Raw genomic sequence first — 24726 nt, 5'->3', positions numbered from 1 at the left:
ACACCATCTTTAACTAACTCACCTGTGTAGCTGACACCATCTTTAACTAACTCACCTGTGTAGCTGACACCATCTTTAACTAACTCACCTGTGTAGCCGACACACCTGACTGATCAGTCCACCTGGCTTGCCGGATCTGAGTCTCCTGTGCTGCACTTAATACCTTTCTGTCGTGAATGGACAGTGTTTCCAGACTTCCTGTGTTCTCGTGCTCATATCCTGTGATGTAATCCCCCCCCAGCGTCTGTGATGTTCAACTTCCCGGACCAGGCTACAGTGAAGAGGGTCGTCTACAGTCTACCCAGGGTGGGAGTAGGAACCAGCTACGGACTTCCTCAGGCCAGGTGGGGTTCATAGCACAGGCACTCACAGGAACACACACACACACACACACACACACACACACACACACACACACACACATCTCATCAAAGTTTATTGGTCGCATCTACAATCCATCATTAACCGTGTGTGTGTGTGTGTGTGTGTGTCTGCGTGCGTGCGTGTGTGTACCTCTCCTCCAGGCGTATCTCCTTGGCGACCCCTCGTCAGCTGTTTAAGTCGTCCAACATGACCCAGCGTTGGCAGAGGAGGGAGATCTCCAACTTCGAGTACCTCATGTTCCTCAACACCATCGCAGGTGAGAAGATAGAGACCTACCATTTGTACCCTCCTCATCATTTTCATCATCATCATCACTCTCTGTTACAGCCTTTCTCCTACCTCTAGACTTACTGTACGTTGTTGTGAAGAGGGGCATTTACTTTCTCTCTCTCCCTCTCTCCCTCACTCCCTCTCTCTCTCTGTGTCCTTCCTCTCTCCCTCCCTCCCTCTGTCTCTGTTTTCCCTCTTCCTCTCTCCTTCACTCCCTCTCTCTCTCTCTGTGTTTTCCCTCTTCCTCCCTCCCTCCCTCCCTCCCTCTCTCTGTGTTTTCCCTCTCCCTCCCTCCCTCCCTCCCTCCCTCCCTCCCTCCCTCCCTCCCTCCCTCCCTCCCTCCCTCCCTCCCTCTCTCTTTCCCCACAGGGAGGAGCTACAATGATCTGAACCAGTACCCAGTGTTCCCCTGGGTTCTCACTAACTTTGAGTCAGAGGAGCTGGACCTCACTCTGCCCGGCAACTTCCGAGACCTATCCAAGGTATTTACCTCCAAGTGTTGTGTTTCTCTCATCATATCACAGCTTTTTGTGTAGTAATTATGATGCCACGGCCCTGTAAATGTACTGTGTGACAGAGCCATGTAATGTGAAGTTAATTCATGTTGTCACACCTGTAAGTCCTTTATAAACTAGTGACCAGCATTGTGTGTCATTATACCCTGATGAAGAGAGCTTGTCTTTCAAATATTGCATCTGAGCTCCTAGAGTGTTGAGCACTCCTTTTTCAGTTAGTAGTTATATTTCAACGAGCCAGCACCTCTCCTAACCAGGTGTTATACTCTGCTAGCCAGCACCTCTCCTAACCAGGTGTTCTACTCTGCTAGCCAGCATCTCTCCTAAACAGGTGTTCTACTCTAAACAGGTGTTCTACTCTAAACAGGTGTTCTACTCTGCTAGCCAGCACCTCTCCTAACCAGGTGTTCTACTCTGCTAGCCAGCATCTCTCCTAAACAGGTGTTCTACTCTAACCAGGTGTTCTACTCTAAACAGGTATTCTACTCTGCTAGCCAGCACCTCTCCTAACCAGGTGTTCTACTCTGCTAGCCAGCACCTCTCCTAACCAGGTGTTCTACTCTGCTAGCCAGCATCTCTCCTAAACAGGTGTTCTACTCTGCTAGCCAGCACATCTCCTAAACAGGTGTTCTACTCTGCTAGCCAGCACCTCTCCTAACCAGGTGTTCTACTCTGTTAGCCAGCACCTCTCCTAAACAGGTGTTCTACTCTGCTAGCACCTCTCCTAACCAGGTGTTCTACTCTGCTAGCCAGCACCTCTCCTAACCAGGTGTTCTACTCTGCTAGCCAGCACCTCTCCTAAACAGGTGTTCTACTCCGCTAGCTAGCACCTCTCCTAAACAGGTGTTCTACTCTGTTAGCCAGCACCTCACCTAAACAGGTGTTCTACTCTGCTAGCCAGCACCTCTCCTAAACAGGTGTTCTACTCTGTTAGCCAGCACCTCTCCTAACCAGGTGTTCTACTCCGCTAGCTAGCACCTCTCCTAAACAGGTGTTCTACTCTGTTAGCCAGCACCTCACCTAAACAGGTGTTCTACTCCGCTAGCTAGCACCTCTCCTAAACAGGTGTTCTACTCTGTTAGCCAGCACCTCACCTAAACAGGTGTTCTACTCCGCAAGCTAGCACCTCTCCTAAACAGGTGTTCTACTCTGTTAGCCAGCACCTCACCTAAACAGGTGTTCTACTCTGCTAGCCAGCACCTCTCCTAACCAGGTGTTCTACTCTGCTAGCCAGCACCTCTCCTAACCAGGTGTTCTACTCTGCTAGCCAGCACCTCTCCTAACCAGGTGTTCTACTCTGCTAGCCAGCACCTCTCCTAACCAGGTGTTCTACTCTGCTAGCACCTCTCCTAACCAGGTGTTCTACTCTGCTAGCACCTCTCCTAAACCGGTGTTCTACTCTGCTAGCCAGCACCTCTCCTAACCAGGTGTTCTACTCTGCTAGCCAGCACCTCTCCTAAACAGGTGTTCTACTCCGCTAGCCAGCACCTCTCCTAAACAGGTGTTCTACTCTGTTAGCCAGCACCTCTCCTAAACAGGTGTTCTACTCCGCTAGCACCTCTCCTAACCAGGTGTTCTACTCTGCTAGCCAGCACCTCTCCTAACCAGGTGTTCTACTCTGCTAGCCAGCACCTCTCCTAAACAGGTGTTCTACTCCGCTAGCTAGCACCTCTCCTAAACAGGTGTTCTACTCTGTTAGCCAGCACCTCTCCTAAACAGGTGTTCTACTCTGTTAGCCAGCACCTCTCCTAAACAGGTGTTCTACTCTGCTAGCCAGCACCTCTCCTAACCAGGTGTTCTACTCTGCTAGCCAGCACCTCTCCTAACCAGGTGTTCTACTCTGCTAGCCAGCACATCTCCTAAACAGGTGTTCTACTCTGCTAGCCAGCACCTCTCCTAACCAGGTGTTCTACTCTGTTAGCCAGCACCTCTCCTAAACAGGTGTTCTACTCTGCTAGCACCTCTCCTAACCAGGTGTTCTACTCTGCTAGCCAGCACCTCTCCTAACCAGGTGTTCTACTCTGCTAGCCAGCACCTCTCCTAAACAGGTGTTCTACTCCGCTAGCTAGCACCTCTCCTAAACAGGTGTTCTACTCTGTTAGCCAGCACCTCACCTAAACAGGTGTTCTACTCTGCTAGCCAGCACCTCTCCTAAACAGGTGTTCTACTCTGTTAGCCAGCACCTCTCCTAACCAGGTGTTCTACTCCGCTAGCTAGCACCTCTCCTAAACAGGTGTTCTACTCTGTTAGCCAGCACCTCACCTAAACAGGTGTTCTACTCCGCTAGCTAGCACCTCTCCTAAACAGGTGTTCTACTCTGTTAGCCAGCACCTCACCTAAACAGGTGTTCTACTCCGCAAGCTAGCACCTCTCCTAAACAGGTGTTCTACTCTGTTAGCCAGCACCTCACCTAAACAGGTGTTCTACTCTGCTAGCCAGCACCTCTCCTAACCAGGTGTTCTACTCTGCTAGCCAGCACCTCTCCTAACCAGGTGTTCTACTCTGCTAGCCAGCACCTCTCCTAACCAGGTGTTCTACTCTGCTAGCCAGCACCTCTCCTAACCAGGTGTTCTACTCTGCTAGCACCTCTCCTAACCAGGTGTTCTACTCTGCTAGCACCTCTCCTAAACCGGTGTTCTACTCTGCTAGCCAGCACCTCTCCTAACCAGGTGTTCTACTCTGCTAGCCAGCACCTCTCCTAAACAGGTGTTCTACTCCGCTAGCCAGCACCTCTCCTAAACAGGTGTTCTACTCTGTTAGCCAGCACCTCTCCTAAACAGGTGTTCTACTCCGCTAGCACCTCTCCTAACCAGGTGTTCTACTCTGCTAGCCAGCACCTCTCCTAACCAGGTGTTCTACTCTGCTAGCCAGCACCTCTCCTAAACAGGTGTTCTACTCCGCTAGCTAGCACCTCTCCTAAACAGGTGTTCTACTCTGTTAGCCAGCACCTCACCTAAACAGGTGTTCTACTCTGTTAGCCAGCACCTCTCCTAAACAGGTGTTCTACTCCGCTAGCCAGCACCTCTCCTAACCAGGTGTTCTACTCTGCTAGCACCTCTCCTAAACAGGTGTTCTACTCTGCTAGCCAGCACCTCTCCTAAACAGGTGTTCTACTCTGCTAGCCAGCACCTCTCCTAAACAGGTGTTCTACTCTGCTAGCCAGCACCTCTCCTAAACAGGTGTTCTACTCTGCTAGCCAGCACCTCTCCTAAACAGGTGTTCTACTCTGCTAGCCAGCACCTCTCCTAAACAGGTGTTCTACTCTGCTAGCCAGCACCTCTCCTAAACAGGTGTTCTACTCTGCTAGCCAGCACCTCTCCTAAACAGGTCTTCTACTCTAACCAGGTGTTCTACTCTAAACAGGTGTTCTACTCTGCTAGCCAGCACCTCTCCTAACCAGGTGTTCTACTCAGCTAGCCAGCACCTCTCCTAAACAGGTGTTCTACTCAGCTAGCCAGCACCTCTCCTAAACAGGTGTTCTACTCTAACCAGGTGTTCTACTCTAAACATGTGTTCTACTCTGCTAGCCAGCACCTCTCCTAAACAGATGTTCTACTCTGCTAGCCAGCACCTCTCCTAAACAGGTGTTCTACTCTGCTAGCCAGCACCTCTCCTAACCAGGTGTTCTACTCTGCTAGCCAGCACCTCTCCTAAACAGGTGTTCTACTCTGCTAGCACCTCTCCTAAACAGGTGTTCTACTCTGCTAGCCAGCACCTCTCCTAACCAGGTGTTCTACTCTGCTAGCCAGCACCTCTCCTAACCAGGTGTTCTACTCTGCTAGCCAGCACCTCTCCTAAACAGGTGTTCTACTCTGCTAGCCAGCACCTCTCCTAAACAGGTGTTCTACTCTGCTAGCCAGCACCTCTCCTAAACAGGTATTCTACTCTGCTAGCACCTCTCCTAAACAGGTGTTCTACTCTGCTAGCACCTCACATAAACAGGTGTTCTACTCTGCTAGCCAGCACCTCTCCTAAACAGGTCTTCTACTCTGCTAGCACCTCTCCTAAACAGGTCTTCTACTCTGCTAGCACCTCTCCTAAACAGGTGTTCTACTCTGCTAGCACCTCTCCTAAACAGGTGTTCTACTCTGCTAGCACCTCACATAAACAGGTGTTCTACTCTGCTAGCACCTCTCCTAAACAGGTGTTCTACTCTGCTAGCACCTCTCCTAAACAGGTGTTCTACTCTGCTAGCCAGCACCTCTCCTAAACAGGTGTTCTACTCCGCTAGCCAGCACCTCTCCTAACCAGGTCTTATACTCTGCTAGCCAGCACCTCTCCCAAACAGGTGTTCTAATCTGCTAGCCAGCACCTCACCTAAATAGGTGTTCTACTCTGCTAGCACCTCTCCTATAAACAGGTGTTCTACTCTGCTAGCCAGCACCTCTCCCAAACAGGTATTCTACTCTGCTAGCCAGCACCTCTCCTAAACAGGTGTTCTACTCTGCTAGCACCTCTCCTAAACAGGTGTTCTACTCTGCTAGCCAGCACCTCTCCTAAACAGGTGTTCTACTCTGCTAGCACCTCTCCTAAACAGGTGTTCTACTCTGCTAGCACCTCTCCTAAACAGGTGTTCTACTCTGTTAGCCAGCACCTCTCCTAACCAGGTCTTATACTCTGCTAGCCAGCACCTCTCCTAAACAGGTGTTCTACTCTGCTAGCCAGCACCTCTCCTAAACAGGTGTTCTACTCTGCTAGCCAACACCTCTCCTAAACAGGTGTTCTACTCTGCTAGCCAGCACCTCTCCTAAACAGGTGTTCTACTCTGCTAGCCAGCACCTCTCCTGACCAGGTGTTCTACTCTGCTAGCCAGCACCTCTCCTAAACAGGTGTTCTACTCTGCTAGCCAGCACCTCTCCTAAACAGGTGTTCTACTCTGCTAGCCAGCACCTCACCTAAACAGGTGTTCTACTCTAAACAGGTGTTCTACTCTAAACAGGTGTTCTACTCAGCTAGCCAGCACCTCTCCTAAATAGGTGTTCTACTCAAAACAGGTGTTCTACTTTAAACAGGTGTTCTACTCAGCTACCCAGCACCTCTCCTAAACAGGTGTTCTACTCTAACCAGGTGTTCTACTCTAACCAGTTGTTCTACTCTAACCAGGTGTTCTTCTCTAACCAGGTGTTCTACTCTAAACAGGTGTTCTACTCTAAACAGGTGTTCTACTCTAACCAGGTGTTCTACTCTAAACAGGTGTTCTACTCTAACCAGGTGTTCTACTCTAACCAGGTGTTCTACTCTAACCAGGTGTTCTACTCTAAACAGGTGTTCTACTCTAAACAGGTGTTCTACTCTAACCAGGTGTTCTACTCTAAACAGGTGTTCTACTCAGCTAGCCAGCACCTCTCCTAACCAGGTGTTCTACTCTAACCAGGTGTTCTACTCTAACCAGGTGTTCTACTCTAAACAGGTGTTCTACTCTAAACAGGTGTTCTACTCTAAACATGTGTTCTACTCTAACCAGGTGTTCTACTCTAAACAGGTGTTCTACTCAGCTAGCCAGCACCTCTCCTAACCAGGTGTTCTACTCTAACCAGGTGTTCTACTCTAACCAGGTGTTCTACTCTAAACAGGTGTTCTTCTCTAACCAGGTGTTCTACTCTAACCAGGTGTTCTACTCTAACCAGGTGTTCTACTCTAAACAGGTGTTCTACTCTAAACAGGTGTTCTACTCTAAACATGTGTTCTACTCTAACCAGGTGTTCTACTCTAAACAGGTGTTCTACTCAGCTAGCCAGCACCTCTCCTAACCAGGTGTTCTACTCTAACCAGGTGTTCTACTCTAAACAGGTGTTCTACTCTAAACAGGTGTTCTACTCTAACCAGGTGTTCTACTCTAAACAAGTGTTCTTCTCTAAACAGGTGTTCTACTCTAACCAGGTGTTCTACTCTAAACAGGTGTTCTACTCTAACCAGGTGTTCTACTCTAACCAGGTGTTCTACTCTAAACAGGTGTTCTACTCTAACCAGGTGTTCTACTCTAAACAGGTGTTCTACTCAGCTAGCCAGCTGTTCACCTGTGAGATGCAATAGAAACAGATTCTGTGTTAGTTTCAGCTCTTGTTCCAAATTGTGTGTGATTCCCTGCAGCCAATCGGTGCGTTGCACCCAAAGCGAGCGGTGTTCTCTGCAGAGCGCTATGATACCTGGGAGGAGGACGGAACGCCACCGCACCACTACAGCTCCCTCTACTCTACCGCTAACACCACACTGCTCTGGATGCTGCGGATAGTGAGTACACACACGCGCCAAAACAGAACCGTTGTTTTAAAAGCTTGGGAACCGGTGTGATTTTATTCTCCCACAAAAAAAAACACAACAAAGAGGCTATATGAAGCCCCTCCCCCTCCTTCTGAAGCCCCTCCCTCTATCACTCAGAAACGGATTCCAGTGTCTGCCTGTCCCTCCCCCTCCTCCTGAAGCCCCTCCCTTTATCACTCAGAAACGTATTTCAGTGTCTGCCTGCCCCTCCCCCTCCTCCTGAAGCCCCTCCCTCTATCACTCAGAAACGTATTCCAGTGTCTGCCTGCCCCTCCCCCTCCTCCTGAAGCCCCTCCCTCTATCACTCAGAAACGGATTCCAGTGTCTGCCTGCCCCTCCCCCTCCTCCTGAAGCCCCTCCCTCTATCACTCAGAAACGGATTCCAGTGTCTGCCTGCCTCTCCCCCTCCTCCTGAAGCCCCTCCCTCTATTACTCAGAAACGGATTCCAGTGTCTGCCTGCCCCTCCCCCTCCTCCTGAAGCCCCTCCCTCTATCACTCAGAAACAGATTCCAGTGTCTGCCTGCCCCTCCCCCTCCTCCTGAAGCCCCTCCCTCTATCACTCAGAAACGGATTCCAGTGTCTGCCTGCCCCTCCCCCTCCTCCTGAAGCCCCTCCCTCTATCACTCAGAAACGGATTCCAGTGTCTGCCTGCCCCTCCCCCTCCTCCTGAAGCCCCTCCCTCTATCACTCAGAAACGGATTCCAGTGTCTGCCTGCCCCTCCCCCTCCTCCTGAAGCCCCTCCCTCTATCACTCAGAAACGTATTCCAGTGTCTGCCTGCCCCTCCCCCTCCTCCTGAAGCCCCTCCCTCTATCACTCAGAAACGGATTCCAGTGTCTGCCTGCCCCTCCCCCTCCTCCTGAAGCCCCTCCCTCTATCACTCAGAAACGTATTCCAGTGTCTGCCTGCCCCTCCCCCTCCTCCTGAAGCCCCTCCCTCTATCACTCAGAAACGGATTCCAGTGTCTGCCTGCCCCTCCCCCTCCTCCTGAAGCCCCTCCCTCTATCACTCAGAAACGGATTCCAGTGTCTGCCTGCCTCTCCCCCTCCTCCTGAGGCGTAGTCTAGAAGCCTAATGACGTTACACGCGTGATTCAGAAATTAGGGAGAGAGGTTTGTAATTAGAGAAGAATGGATTAACATTTTCAACGCTAGTTAAGGATAATTATCACGTTTCACGTTGGATTTATTAACTACAAGGTAAAACACGTTTTTATTTTAATTCGGGTGCCGCTCTGCATTAGAGGCCTTCACAAGTCCAAAGAGTTACGGAATGGACCTGGGGCTTTCCCATCCGACCCAATGTGCATAAATACATTTTTACAATATAGCGACCCGTTCTCGAATGGATCCGAGGAAAACTAGAGCCGTTACATATAGACCTGGTTAGATCCAAACCCGTTCCTGTCTGTTCCGAGTGAGGGAAGTAGCAGAAAAGTCCATTTTTAAGCCTAGTTTATTAACCGGAGCTGATAAAGAATGGGGGAGAGGAAGTAGAGAGAGGTGACGCCCGTTGCCGTGGGGCCGTGCTGTGTAGTTGTAGTCTAGTGTGAGCGAGTGACACGGGAACAAGGAGGAGGGAGGGAGGGACGAGAGACAGTAACCAACCAAGCCGACTCACACTATGGTCGACTAGTAGCCGCCACAGCTAGGTCATTTATCATTCAATATCGCCTGCCTTGACTGCTTCAAACCGGGAGAAGCTAGTGAACTAGCTAGCCAGGCTAATTGAGGCAGGCACACGCTTTCTGGTCCTGCATAGTTACCTACAACACCATTCAGAATATAAAGTAGCAGTCAAGTGGTTGGCTCTTGGTCGTTGTAGCGTTGTAGCTTCTCCTTTAACTTTTAAGTTATGTCATATTAATTCCATCTTCCATTAATTATACATCTGCTTACTTTTACCCCACATGGAGGCTCTATAACTGTAGCCACATTGATGACTTCTGATTGGCCAACCAGCTACACGCGCCCCCCTCTCTCTCTCTCTCTCTCTCTCTTTTCCAAACAAAGTGATTGGAAAATAATTTTGGTACCAACCTCTGATCACGACTGAGGACGGAACACAACGACGTCAACGACGTCCACCATAATTGAGAATTTCAATAAGCATTTTTCTACGGCTGGCCATGCTTTCCACCTGGCTACTCCTACCCCGGTCAACAGCACTGCACCCCCCACAACAACTCGCCCAAGCCTTCCCCATTTCTCCTTCTCCCAAATCTGCTCAGCTGATGTTCTGAATGAGCTGCAAAATCTGACCCCTACAAATCAGCCGGGCTAGACAACCTGGACCCTTTCTTTCTAAAATTATCTGCCGAAATTGTTGCCACCCCTATTACTAGCCTGTTCAACCTCTCTTTCGTGTCGTCTGAGATTCCCAAAGATTGGAAAGCAGCTGCGGTCATCCCCCTCTTCAAAGGGGGTGACACTCTTGACCCAAACTGCTACAGACCTATATCTATCCTAACATGCCTTTCTAAGGTCTTCGAAAGCCAAGTCAACAAACAGATTACCGACCATTTCGAATCTCACCATACCTTCTCTGCTATGCAATCTGGTTTCAGAGCTGGTCATGGGTGCACCTCAGCCACGCTCAAGGTCCTAAATGATATCTTAACCGCCATCAATAAGAAACATTACTGCGCAGCCGTATTCATTGATCTGGCCAAGGTTTTCGACTCTGTCAATCACCACATCCTCATCGGCAGACTCGACAGCCTTGGTTTCTCAAATGATTGCCTCGCCTGGTTCACCAACTACTTCTCTGATAGAGTTCAGTGTGTCAAATCGGAGGGTCTGCTGTCCGGACCTCTGGCAGTCTCTATGGGGGTGCCACAGGGTTCAATTCTTGGACCGACTCTCTTCTCTGTATACATCAATGAGGTCGCTCTTGCTGCTGGTGAGTCTCTGATCCACCTCTACGCAGACGACACCATTCTGTATACTTCTGGCCCTTCTTTGGACACTGTGTTAACAACCCTCCAGGCAAGCTTCAATGCCATACAACTCTCCTTCCGTGGCCTCCAATTGCTCTTAAATACAAGTAAAACTAAATGCATGCTCTTCAACCGATCGCTACCTGTACCTACCCGCCTGTCCAACATTACTACTCTGGACGGCTCTGACTTAGAATACGTGGACAACTACAAATACTTAGGTGTCTGGTTAGACTGTAAACTCTCCTTCCAGACCCATATCAAACATCTCCAATCCAAAGTTAAATCTAGAATTGGCTTCCTATTTCGCAACAAAGCATCCTTCACTCATGCTGCCAAACATACCCTTGTAAAACTGACCATCCTACCAATCCTCGACTTTGGCGATGTCATTTACAAAATAGCCTCCAATACCCTACTCAACAAATTGGATGCAGTCTATCACAGTGCAATCCGTTTTGTCACCAAAGCCCCATATACTACCCACCATTGCGACCTGTACGCTCTCGTTGGCTGGCCCTCGCTTCATACTCGTCGCCAAACCCACTGGCTCCATGTCATCTACAAGACCCTGCTAGGTAAAGTCCCCCCTTATCTCAGCTCGCTGGTCACCATTGCATCTCCCACCTGTAGAACACGCTCCAGCAGGTATATCTCTCTAGTCACCCCCAAAACCAATTCTTTCTTTGGCCGCCTCTCCTTCCTGTTCTCTGCTGCCAATGACTGGAACGAACTACAAAAATCTCTGAAACTGGAAACACTTATCTCCCTCACTAGCTTTAAGCACCAACTGTCAGAGCAGCTCACAGATTACTGCACCTGTACATAGCCCACCTATAATTTAGCCCAAACAACTACCTCTTTCCCTACTGTATTTAATTTATTTATTTATTTTGCTCCTTTGCACCCCATTATTTGTATTTCTACTTTGCACATTCTCCCATTGCAAAACTACCATTCCAGTGTTTTACTTGCTATATTGTATTTACTTTGCCACCATGGCCTTTTTTTGCCTTTACCTCCCTTATCTCACCTCATTTGCTCACATCGTATATAGACTTGTTTATACTGTATTATTGACTGTATGTTTGTTTTACTCCATGTGTAACTCTGTGTCGTTGTATGTGTCGAACTGCTTTGCTTTATCTTGGCCAGGTCGCAATTGTAAATGAGAACTTGTTCTCAACTCGCCTACCTGGTTAAATAAAGGTGAAATAAAAAACTTCCTTTTACTCTACTGCAGGGTAGCCTAGTGGTTAGAGTGTAGGGGGGGGCAGGTAGCCTAGTGGTTAGAGTGTAGGGGGGGCAGGTAGTCTAGTGGTTAGAGTGTAGGGGTGGCAGGTAGCCTAGTGGTTAGAGTGTAGGGGTGGCAGGTAGCCTAGTGGTTAGAGTGTAGGGGTGGCAGGTAGCCTAGTGGTTAGAGTGTAGAGGCGGCAGGTAGTCTAGTGGTTAGAGTGTAGGGGTGGCAGGTAGCCTAGTGGTTAGAGTGTAGGGGGCAGGTAGTCTAGTGGTTAGAGTGTAGAGGTGGCAGGTAGCCTAGTGGTTAGAGTGTAGGGGCGGCAGGTAGTCTAGTGGTTAGAGTGTAGAGGTGGCAGGTAGCCTAGTGGTTAGAGTGTAGAGGAGGCAGGTAGCCTAGTGGTTAGAGTGTAGAGGTGGCAGGTAGCCTAGTGGTTAGAGTGTAGAGGTGGCAGGTAGCCTAGTGGTTAGAGTGTAGGGGGGCAGGTAGTCTAGTGGTTAGAGTGTAGGGGTGGCAGGTAGCCTAGTGGTTAGAGTGTAGAGGTGGCAGGTAGCCTAGTGGTTAGAGTGTAGAGGAGGCAGGTAGCCTAGTGGTTAGAGTGTAGAGGTGGCAGGTAGCCTAGTGGTTAGAGTGTAGAGGCGGCAGGTAGTCTAGTGGTTAGAGTGTAGGGGTGGCAGGTAGCCTAGTGGTTAGAGTGTAGGGGGCAGGTAGTCTAGTGGTTAGAGTGTAGAGGTGGCAGGTAGCCTAGTGGTTAAAGTGTAGGGGTGGCAGGTAGTCTAGTGGTTAGAGTGTAGAGGTGGCAGGTAGCCTAGTGGTTAGAGTGTAGAGGTGGCAGGTAGCCTAGTGGTTAGAGTGTAGGGGCGGCAGGTAGTCTAGTGGTTAGAGTGTAGAGGTGGCAGGTAGCCTAGTGGTTAGAGTGTAGAGGAGGCAGGTAGCCTAGTGGTTAGAGTGTAGAGGTGGCAGGTAGCCTAGTGGTTAGAGTGTAGAGGTGGCAGGTAGCCTAGTGGTTAGAGTGTAGGGGGGCAGGTAGTCTAGTGGTTAGAGTGTAGGGGTGGCAGGTAGCCTAGTGGTTAGAGTGTAGAGGTGGCAGGTAGCCTAGTGGTTAGAGTGTAGAGGAGGCAGGTAGCCTAGTGGTTAGAGTGTAGAGGTGGCAGGTAGCCTAGTGGTTAGAGTGTAGAGGCGGCAGGTAGTCTAGTGGTTAGAGTGTAGGGGTGGCAGGTAGCCTAGTGGTTAGAGTGTAGGGGGCAGGTAGTCTAGTGGTTAGAGTGTAGAGGTGGCAGGTAGCCTAGTGGTTAAAGTGTAGGGGTGGCAGGTAGTCTAGTGGTTAGAGTGTAGAGGTGGCAGGTAGCCTAGTGGTTAGAGTGTAGAGGAGGCAGGTAGCCTAGTGGTTAGAGTGTAGGGGGGCAGGTAGTCTAGTGGTTAGAGTGTAGGGGTGGCAGGTAGCCTAGTGGTTAGAGTGTAGAGGTGGCAGGTGGCAGGTAGCCTAGTGGTTAGAGTGTAGAGGAGGCAGGTAGCCTAGTGGTTAGAGTGTAGAGGTGGCAGGTAGCCTAGTGGTTAGAGTGTAGAGGTGGCAGGTAGCCTAGTGGTTAGAGTGTAGGGGGGCAGGTAGTCTAGTGGTTAGAGTGTAGGGGTGGCAGGTAGCCTAGGTGTTAGAGTGTAGGGGGGCAGGTAGTCTAGTGGTTAGAGTGTTGGACTAGTAACCAACAGGTTGCTGGATCGAATCTCCGAGCTGACAAGGTAAAAATGTGTCATGCCCCCTGAACAAGGCAGTTAACCCACTGTTCCCCAGGCTGTCATTGAAAATAAGAATTTGTTCTTAACTGACTTTCTTAGTTAAACTATAAATAAAATACTGCTAACACCACACTGAGCTGCGGATAGTGAGTACACACTGACATTGTGTTTCAGTAGAGATTTTTTTGTGTTTCCTACCTCATTCGGAGCCTTTCACAACGTTCTTCCGGAATGATTGATAGATGGATTGATAGATGGATTGATAGATGGATTGATAGATGGATTGATAGATGGATTGATAGATGGATCGATAGATGGATGGATGGATGGATGGATGGATGGATGGATGGATGGATGGATGGATGGATGGATGGATGGATAGATGGATCGATAGATGGATCGATAGATGGATCGATAGATGGATCGATAGATGGATCGATAGATGGATCGATCGATAGATCGATAGATAGATAGATAGATATTGTGTGTCAGTGGTGTAGAGATCTTTTGTGTGTCCTGCTTCATTAGGAGCCCTTCACCACGTTCTTCCTGAATGCCAATGAGAACCAGTTTGACCATCCTGACAGAGCCTTCTCTGGCATCGCACGGGCTTGGAGGAACTGCCAACGGGATACTGCTGATGTCAAGGTTAGTGTGTGTGTGTGTGTGTGTGTGTGTGTGTGTGTGTGTGTGTGTGTGTGTGTGTTTATCTTTGTGTGTCTGGGGGAGTTTTTTTGTGTGTTTATCCGTGTGTGTGGGGGGGGGGCTTAAGGGAAAGAGAGGGAGTTTAAATGTGATTGAATGATTGATTAATTGATTGTCATTGTCATTAGTAAAGCATTATGAATCCTCACCCTGTGTTACTGTGTTGACTGACAGGAGTTGATCCCAGAGTTCTACTACCTTCCAGAGATGTTTGTTAACAGTAGTGGTTTTGAGTTGGGACAGAGAGAGGACGGGACTCCTGTGTCTGATATAGAACTGCCAGCCTGGGCCAAGAAACCTGAGGACTTTGTACGCATCAACCGCATGGTGAGACACACACACACACACACACAGACACAGACACAGACACACACACACGCACACACACACACACACACGCACGCACACATGCACATACATATGTACGCACACAGACACATATGCCGGGTCGTATTTGTGTCTCGTTTCAGGAAACTAATATGTTACGCGTCACTACTTCACAGGAGAGACGTTGGAATGTTAACTGCATTTTTGGGGCAGAAATGCCTTCTGGGTTTCTCCCGGGTTGCGCAGTGGTCTAGGACTGCATCGCAGTGCTAGCTGTGCCACCAGAGACTCTGGGTTCGCAGTCGGCCGCGACCTGGAGGTCCTTGGGGCGATGCACAATTGGCCAAGCGTCGTCCGGGTTAGGGAGGGATACCACGAAATTGGGGAGAAATTTTTAAAAAAGAAATGCCTTCTGGAACATGTGAACTTTCATGTGCCTTAATAACAAAAGTGTATGTTGCCATCTGTAAATATGAATTAAATTGTTAAATTAGGAGCCTAGTTGGTTTAGCCACAGAAAATAGATAATGAGTGGGCTGGACATGCCGAGAGATGAGTTGAGATTGGTCTGCCACGTAGCAGGCTTCTGTCTATAACATGAGCTGGTCAGTATGATGATCCTGTCTAACACGGCTTTTTTGAAAGATATCACGTAGTAGAACTGCATCAGTGTTGCTCTCCACTTTCTGGAGGACCGAGTTTTGAAATCAGTGGTTAGTGTGAGATGGAGATGGAGGACATTCTGGCGTTTGAAATAAATATAATATAAATACAGACGGAGTCGAAAAGAGAACACACAGAAGGCTGTTGTATAAAACACCTGTCTCCGGATTACATCTTCAAACTAAGGGCAACCATGGCATCTGTGACAGAGAGGTAGAAGCATCCATCTATGTATACAGGTAAGAGAGTCTAGCTAGCTACATTTTCAGATATTACTCGTTTTCTAATTTTGTCTGAAAGTCGTTTTCATTTCAGGTTTAAGTGTACTGTTAGCTATGTCATGTCTTTACTATCATTAATTGAAGACTCAAAGATTCTCTGTAATTAGTTATTACGCGATTAGACTGATTAATCAATTAACTGTAATTACTAGAGTCGGGGCACCAAGGAAAAAATATTCAGATTACAAAGTTATTATTTCCTAAAGTAACTTTTCAGATATTTTATCTGATAAATTAGTCTTCGAATTAATGAATCAATGAATTATTTACTTTACTCACGTTAGTCTCATTCCAAACGTCGTAAATTGTTGGTTATCTGCACGAACCCAGTCTTCACTATGAGTCATCCATACATCAATTGTCTTAAATCATTTATTTATTACTAACTAAGTAATTCACAGAAATGCATAAACAAACAAACAAGGTAAATGTGGTTACATGTAATGATAGGAGAATGTGCCCTAGTGGGCTAAACCGGCATGGCTGCTTGTTAGACAAAAGGGGAAGTGGGGGTCGACTAAGAAGACAACAGACAGTTAATAATTATAACAATTGAAATGCTAATCCTTCACACATGAACGCTCACTCATTCGGGAACAATTGCAATCAATATATATATATTTACGCTCAGTGTGTCGCCTTGATCGCTGTTGAAAAGTTAATTTCTTTTGTAGAATTGTCCATCTCTCTCATCATCCAAAAATTCCAAATGCTGCCCCCTATCCTAGAGAAGTTAAAGACACTCTCGTCTGAGTGTGCCGGAGCACAGAATAATTGACACATTTACGGCCTGTCTCAGTGAACATCAGCAAAAAAAGCATAATTAAACTGTTGCAAGCAGCACAGTCACCAACGCTCTGGATAACATGAAAACAGCTTTACCAGCTCTGCTAGGGAGAGTAAAATGGTCAGAGTGAGCTGTTCTCTCATTTGTGTCTGGACGTAGCTAGCAAGCTAGTTAACGTGGGTGCTTGACTGCTGTTGTTAGGACAGAACGCTCAGATCAACCCTACGCTCCGAGACCGAAACGCTCTGACTTTACGAACACACTCTGAACACACTCTGGCACTCCAGATTAAACACACCCCTTAGTATAAACCAGCCTTTAGTCTTGAAAATCTTTGGTTGTTTAACATATGGCCTCACATGTGAATCCTTAAAGAGATGGGTGGGGCTAAAGCTTTAGACTGTGTGAATGATGCTGAATGAGGGGTGTAGACAAAGAAGAGCTCTCCAGGAGGTGTACCAAAACATTCAAGGACCATTTTCTCAAAAGTGGGGTTAGAAGTTCATCAACTTTCAATGCAGAATTACTTTTTTGTTCCTCAACTGTAGTGTATAATATAGACTGTAATAGCTTCTACTTTTATCCAAGGTTAAAAAAAAAACACAATTTGAAACATTGCTACATCGAGCCGGTCGGTCACATTTATCAGGCAAATGGAAGAAAAGGGGTTGAAATAGGAGGTATTAACTGAACTTGTCCGTCTTGTTTTAATTTCTTAATGAATACACCCCCCTACAATACCACTGGAGAAGGCTTATTGCCCTACAGCTACAGGACTAGAGCATGACCTTTCTCTTTCCCTCCCTCCCTCCTTCCTTCCTTCCTTCCGCCCCTCTCTCCCCTCTCTCCCATCCCTCCTTCCTTCATTCCCTCTCTCCCTTCCCTCGCTCCCTTCCTCCTTCCTTCCCTTCCTCCTTCCTTGCTTCCCTCTCTCCTCCCTCTCTCTCTAGGCGTTGGAGAGTGAGTTTGTGTCGTGCCAGCTGCACCAGTGGATAGATCTGATATTTGGTTATAAGCAGCGAGGGCCCGAGGCTGTACGAGCTCTTAACGTCTTCCACTTCCTGTCCTATGAGGGTTCCGTCACCTTGGATACCATCACCGACTCCGCACAGCGGGAGGTAGGTCACCTGGCTGTCGCCATGACTCACCATGACAACCGTCACAGGGCAGCGGTGTCGAGAAGTGAAGTACTATGATAACACAACATCATGTATAACAACATGTCAAATGTCAAATAAAAATGTATTGGTCGCGAGATCATTAGAAAGTGTGATCAGTAATATTAATAGTATAGAAGAAAGTGTAAAAAATATATATATATATATATATATATATATATATTGAAATTTGAATTTGCATTTTGTAATCTTAACATAATGAACAGGAATGAAATGTATTCTCTTGCTGAAAGCCACGCCTCTAATAAGCCACACCTCTAATAAGACACGCCCCTAATAAGACACGCCTCCTGAAAATAAGCTAAGGAATATATTCAAAAAAGACCCAGCTGCTAGAACAACCCAGCAGAGGCAGTAAAACATACCCAACTGATGGTTAAATGAACCCATGTTTGGATCACCCAAACAACCTGAAATATTGGGTTATTCACAACCCAACTGTCTGGGTCAACATAACCCAGCATCTGTCCAATATTTAACCTGGGTTACTTAATAACCCAGCATCTGTCCAATATTTAACCTGGGTTACTTAATAACCCAGCATCTGTCCAATATTTAACCTGGGTTACTTAATAACCCAGCATCTGTCCAATATTTAACCTGGGTTACTTAATAACCCAGCATCTGTCCAATATTTAACCTGGGTTACTTAATAACCCAGCATCTGTCCAATATTTAACCTGGGTTACTTAATAACCCAGCATCTGTCCAATATTTAACCTGGGTTACTTAATAACCCAGCATCTGTCCAATATTTAACCTGGGTTACTTAATAACCCAGTTCTGTCCAATATTTAACCTGGGTTACTTAATAACCCAGCATCTGTCCAATATTTAACCTGGGTTACTTAATAACCCAGTTCTGTCCAATATTTAACCTGGGTTACTTAATAACCCAGTTCTGTCCAATATTTAACCTGGGTTACTTAATAACCCAGTTCTGTCCAATATTTAACCTGGGTTACTTAATAACCCAGTTCTGTCCAATATTTAACCAGTGGTTACTTAATAACCCAGCATCTGTCCAATATTTAACCAGTGGTTACTTAATAACCCAGTTCTGTCCAATATTTAACCAGTGGTTACTTAATAACCCAGTTCTGTCCAATATTTAACCTGGGTTACTTAATAACCCAGTTCTGTCCAATATTTAACCAGTGGTTACTTAATAACCCAGCATCTGTCCAATATTTAACCAGTGGTTACTTAATAACCCAGTTCTGTCCAATATTTAACCTGGGTTACTTAATAACCCAGCATCTGTCCAATATTTAACCTGGGTTACTTAATAACCCAGTTCTGTCCAATATTTAACCAGTGGTTACTTAATAACCCAGCATCTGTCCAATATTTAACCAGTGGTTACTTAATAACCCAGTTCTGTCCAATATTTAACCAGTGGTTACTTAATAACCCAGTTCTGTCCAATATTTAATTTAATGTTTACTTACCTTGAGTTGTTTTTTAACCCGTCATTTTTTGCAGTGTTATATTGTAATATTCCAGCCGTAGAAATATACTCTGTTTATTTAATTACAGCAACCTAATGTAATATTACTGATTATGCTTTTACCTCTATCTCTCTCCCCCCTCCTTCTCCCCCCTCTCTCTCCCCCCTCTCTCTGCCCCCTAGTTGATGGAGACCCAGATCCAGGCATGTGGTCAGACTCCATCCCAGCTGCTGATCGAGCCCCACCCCCCTCGCTCCTCTGCCATGCACCTGGTGAGAACTCACACACAGTCAGGGCCAGATTAAGACATTAAGACGTTTTCTCGCGATTGAATTTTGACAGCCGCAACCAACCATAGAAATATTATTCATAGATACCGTTCCAATTCAAGTTAGGGCTGGCAACCATTGCAAGTGAGTTTAATAGTCAAATTGGCAGGGTAAGAGATTCCAAAACACTTCTATGGACTATATGTCTATGGCCACAATGCAACAATCTGTATATTTGACATGCATGCTGGACCAATTGCGGCCTTCCCTTCTATTTGCAACATGTAACTGCCAAAATAAAGGAAACACCTGAGTAAACGAGGGATATAAATGTTACGTTTGCGGTGCATTTTCCTGGGATGGTTTGGGTCCACTAGTAGAATCTATGCCAAGGAACATTGAAGCTGTTCTGGCAGGTCGTGGTGGTAAGACACTATATTGGTGTTTTGTTTATTTTGGCAGTTACACTGCCTTGCAAAAATATTTATCTCCCTTGGTGGTTTTCCTATTTTGTTGTATAATTAAAATAGATTTTTTTTTGGAGTTCATGTAATGGACAAAATAGTCCAAATGGGTGAAGTGAAATGGAAAAAATTACTTGTTTCAAAAAATCTAAAAAGAAAAAGAAGCATCCGCTATGAAATAAATAAGATCAAACAATTACCTTCAGAAGTCACATCATTAGTTAAATAAAGTCCACCTGTGTGCAATCTAAGTGTCACATGATCTCAGTATATATACACCGGTTCTGAAAGGCCCCAGAGTCTGCAACACCACTAAGCAAGGGGCACCACCAAGCAAGCGGCACAATGAAGACCAAGGAGCTCTCCAAACGAAGTACAGATCAGGGCTGGGTTGTAAAAAAAATATCAGAAACTTTGGACATCCCATGGAGCACCATTAAATAAAAAATGGAAAGAATACCACAACAAACCTGCCAAGAGAGGGCTGCCACCAAAACTCACAGACCAGGCAAGGAGGGCATTAATCAGAGAGGCAACAAAGAGACCAAAGATAACCCTGAAGGAGCTGCAAAGCTCCACAGCAGAGATTGGAGTATCTGTCCATAGGACCACCTTAAGCCGTACACTCTACAGAGCTGGGCTTCACGAAAGAGTGGCCAGAAAAAAGCAATTGCTTAAATAAAATAAATAAGAAAACATGTTTGATGTTCACCAAAAGGCATGTGGGGCACTCCCCAAACATATGTAAGAAGGTACTCTGGTCAGATGAGACTAAAATTGAGCTTTTTGGTCATCAAGGAAAATGCTATGTCTTGCTCAAACCCAACACCTCTCATCACCCTGAGAACACCATCCCCACAGTGAAGCAAGGTGGTGGCAGCATCATACTGTAGGGATGTTTTTCATCAGCAGGGACTGGTCAGAATTGAAGGAATGATGGATGAGGCTAAATACAGGAAAATTCTTGAGGGAAACCTGTTTCAGTCTTCCAGAGATTTGAGACTGGGACGGAGGTTCACCTTCCAGCAGGACATTGACCCTAAGTATACTGCTAAAGCCATACTCGAGTGGTTTAAGGGGAAACATTCAAACGTCTTGGATTGGCCTAGTTAAAGCCCAGACTTCAATCCAATTGAGAATCTGTGGTATGACTTAAAGATTGCTGTACACCAGCGGAACCCATCCATCTTGAAGGAACTGGAGCAGTTTTGCCTTGAAGAATGGGCAAAAATCCCAGTGCCTAGATGTACCAAGCTTATAGAGACATACTCCAAGAGACTTGCAGCTGTAATTGCTGCAAAAGGTGTCTCTACAAACTATTGACTTTGGGGGGGGGTGAAAAGTTCTGCACGCTCAAGCTTCTGTATTTTGGGGTTATTTCTTGTTTGTTTCACAATAAAAAAACATGTTTTATCTTCAAAGTGCATGTTGTGTAAATCAAACGATACAAACCCCCCATGGAGAGATCATCTGTTCACCTACACTGCGCCTCACAAAGACAAAAATCTCATATTTGGATTTATCAGACCAAAGGACAGATTTCCACCGGTCTAATGTCCATTGCTCGTGTTTCTTGGCCTAAGCAAGTCTCTTCTTATTATTGGTGTCCTTTAGTAGTGGTTTCTTTGCAGCAATTCAACCATGAAGCCCTGATTCACGCAGTCTCATCTGAAAAGTTGATGTTGAGATGTGTCTGTTACTTGTCTGTTACTTGACCTCTGTGAAGCATTTATTGGGCTGCAATTTCTGAGACTGGTAACTCTAATGAACGTATCCTCTGCAGCAGAGGTAACTCTGGGTCTTCCTTTGGCGGTCCTCATGAGAGACCGTTTTTGCGACTGCTCTTGAAGAAACTTTCAAAGTTCTTGAAATTTTCCGAATCTACTTTTTTTCATTTTCATGTCTTAAAGTAATGATGGACTGTCATTTCTCTTTGCTTATTTGAGCTGTTCTTGCCATAATATGGACTTGGTATTTTACCAAATAGGGCTATCTTCTGTATACCACCGCTTCCTTGTCACATCACAACTGATTGGCTCAAATGCATGAAGAAGGAAATAAATTCCACAAATTAACTTTTAACAAGGCACACCTGTTAATTGAAATGCATTCCAGGTGACTACCTCATGAAGCTGGTTGAGAGAATGCCATGAGTGTGCAAAGCTGTCATCAAGGCAAAGGGTGGCTACTTTGATTTGTTTAAAACTTGTTTCGTTACTACATGATTCCATATGTGTTATTTCATTGTTTTTATGTCTTCACTATTATTCTAAAATGTAGAAAATAGTAAAAAAAATAAACAAGAAAAACCCTTGAAAGATTAGGTGTGTCCAAACTTTGACTGGTACTCTATATATTCTGTGAATAATATATACGGTATATATTTCAGTTAATCACAACCCAACTGGCTGGGTCAGAAAACACACTAAAACAGCAGGTGGACTGTCTGGTCCTGTCTAAGAAAAACTGCTGGTTTTTTATCCTTTGTTGAAAAATATTTCTAAATGTTTTGCTATGATGTGCCCTAGTGAATACAACCCAGGTTACATAGGCTACTGGTTGCCTTTTGAGTATTTCTACTGTCCCCTACCCTCCCAGGACCCTGTCTGCTCTGGGGCTGCCCCAGGTCCTCGTTCCCCATAGTGTCATGGAGAGAGAGACCCAACTCCACCCATGTTCCTAATACCTGCCCAACCAACCAATATTTGCCCTTCTAACCAACCACCCAATACCAACCAATACCTGCCAAACATACAACCATCCATCCATCCAACCAATATCTGCCATTCCAACCAACATCTGCCCTTCCAACCAATATCTGCCCTTCCAACCAACCAACATCTGTCCTTCCAACCAATATCTGCCCTTCCAACCAACCAACATCTGCCCTTCCAAACCAACCAACATCTGTCATTCCAACCAACATCTGCCCTTCCAACCATACAACCATCCATCTATCCAACCAATATCTGCCATTCCAACCAACATCTGCCCTTCCAACCAATATCTGCCCTTCCAACCAATATCTGTCCTTCAAACCAATATCTGCCCTTCCAACCAATATCTGCCCTTCCAACCAATATCTGCCCTTCCAACCAACATCTGCCCTTCCAACCAACCAACATCTGCCATTCCAACCAATAACAACCCATCCAACCAATACCAACCAAAACATGCCCATCCATCCATCAAACCAATCAACCAACCAACCATTACCAACCATTACCTGCCTATTTGATTTGATTTGATTTGATTTGATTTTATTCCAACCAACCAAACAATATCAACCAACCAACCATCCAACCAACCAATACCAACCATTACCTGCCTATTCCAACCAACCAACCAATACCAACCAACCAATACCAACCAACCAATACCAACCAACCAGCCAATACCAATCAATAACTGTCCATCCATCCAATCAACCAACCAACCAACCAATACCAACCATTACCTGCCTATTCCAACCAACCAACACCTGCACAACCAATCAAAACTAACCAATCAATACCAACCCTTAAGTTTGCAGAATTCCATAAAATGTCCCTACAGTTCCTTTTATTTTTCAGAAATCCTGGTTGGATTATTCCTAGAATAAGCAGGAAAACCAGGATTTGTGGCCAACCAGAGATAGTTGGGAAAGTTATTTTAGAACCTACCAATCCTCCTTTCTTCTGGGTCTGAAGTCACCCTCTGTTCCTCAGTGTGTGCTCCTGCTTCTATCCTGTTCTCCCTCACTAATATACCTCTTCCCACCCCTCTTCCCACCCCTCTTCCCATCCCACTTCTCATTCCTCTTTCCATCACTTTCTCCCATACCTCTACCCCATCTTTCTCTCCTCCTCCCTCTCTCTTCCTCCCCCTCCCTCTCCTTCTTCTCTCCTCCTCCCTCTCTCCTAAACCCTCTCTCCTAATCCCTCTCACCTCCTCCCTCTCTCCTAATCCCTTTCTCCTCCTCCCTCTCTCTTCCTCCCTCGCTCCTCCTCCCTCTCCTCCTTCTCTCCTCCTCCCTCTCTCCTCATCCATCTCCCCTCATTCCTCTCTCCTCCTCCCTCTCTCCTCCTCCCTCTCCCCTCGTTCCTCTCCCCTCCTCCCTCTCCCCTCCTTCCTCTTTCCTCCTCCCTCTCCCCTCCTTCCTCTTTCCTTATCACTCTCTCATCATCCCTCTCCTCATCCCTCTCTCCTTCTCCATCTCCCCTCCTCCCTCTCTCCTAATCCCTCTCTTCCTCCCTCTCCTCCTTCTGTCCTCCTCCCTCTCTCCTAATCCCTCTCTTCCTCCCTCTCCTCCTTCTGTCCTCCTCCCTCTCTCCTCATCCATCTCCCCTCCTCTCTCTCCTCCTCCCTCTCTTCTCCTCCCTCTCCCCTCCTTCCTCTCTCCTAATCCCTCTCTCATCATCCCTCTCCTCATCTCTCTCTCCTTCTCTATCTCTCTTTCTCCATCCCATCCTCCCTCTCTCCTCCTCCTCTCTCCTCCTCCATCTCCCCTCCTTCCTCTCTCCTCATCCCTCTCTCCTAATTCCTCTCTCCTCCCTCTCTCCTCTTCCCTCGCTCCTCTTCCCTCTATCCTCCTCCCTCTCCCCTCTTCTCTCATCTCCTCCCCCTCTCTCCCCTCTCCCTTCTCCCCTCCCTCCCTCTCCTCTCCCTTCTCCCCTCCCTCTGCTGTCCACTCTTCCCTCTCTTTCTTTCTCTCTTCCCCCTCTCTCCCCTCTCTCTCTCTCTCTCTCTTCTATCTCATCAGTGTTTTCTTCCCCAGAGTCCTCTGATGTTTAAGGACCAGATGCAGCAGGATGTGATCATGGTGCTGAAGTTCCCCTCCAACTCCCCTGTGACCCACGTAGCAGCCAACACCCTGCCCCACCTCTCTGTCCCTGCTGCTGTCACCGTCACCTGCAGCAGACTGTTCGCTGTCAACCGTTGGCACAACACCGTCGGTGAGTAGGGGGGAGAGTGGTGTGTGTGTGTGTGTGTGTGTGTGTGTGTGTGTGTGTGTGTGTGTGTGTGTGTGTGAGAGAGAGAGGTGTAACCATGCATTGTGTGTTCTCAGGTCTCCGTGGGGCTCCAGGTTACTCCCTAGAACAGGCTCATCACCTGCCCATTGAGATGGACCCTCTCATAGGTCAGAACACATCATCTGCCTTGGTCATGTGATACCCTGGTGGTAACACTTTTTGCCCAAATTAGAGTCCATAGGTTGTTAGGCATCAGATCATATACCATTATAGTTTCTATTAGCATTGTTATATTGTGTGTGTGTGCGTG

The 24726-nt window shown here is 46.8% G+C and overlaps 1 protein-coding gene across 3 annotated transcripts in view; it reads left to right on the top strand.

Annotated features, from left to right (window-relative positions):
* The window catches only part of LOC110534825 (neurobeachin), a 315108-nt gene that overhangs the window by 280501 nt on the left and 9881 nt on the right, over positions 1 to 24726 (top strand). For 2 of the 3 annotated variants that reach the window (XM_090188780.1, XM_090188779.1), the window contains 10 exons: positions 242 to 344; positions 525 to 640; positions 1024 to 1136; positions 7260 to 7400; positions 13868 to 13987; positions 14219 to 14371; positions 17053 to 17220; positions 18914 to 19003; positions 24206 to 24398; positions 24512 to 24583. In XM_090188780.1, coding sequence (XP_090044906.1) covers positions 242 to 344; positions 525 to 640; positions 1024 to 1136; positions 7260 to 7400; positions 13868 to 13987; positions 14219 to 14371; positions 17053 to 17220; positions 18914 to 19003; positions 24206 to 24398; positions 24512 to 24583 — 1269 coding nt within the window. The remainder of the gene's footprint in view (positions 1 to 241; positions 345 to 524; positions 641 to 1023; positions 1137 to 7259; positions 7401 to 13867; positions 13988 to 14218; positions 14372 to 17052; positions 17221 to 18913; positions 19004 to 24205; positions 24399 to 24511; positions 24584 to 24726) is intronic. The other variant, XM_090188778.1, reaches the window with a different exon arrangement.

This window comes from Oncorhynchus mykiss, chromosome 10 (genome assembly GCF_057628025.1).
Source record: "Oncorhynchus mykiss isolate SJ-2025 chromosome 10, ASM5762802v1, whole genome shotgun sequence".
Taxonomy (NCBI): domain Eukaryota; kingdom Metazoa; phylum Chordata; class Actinopteri; order Salmoniformes; family Salmonidae; genus Oncorhynchus; species Oncorhynchus mykiss.
The sequence above is the reverse complement of the archived record's forward strand: the minus strand, read 5'-3'. Positions and strand labels throughout refer to the sequence as shown.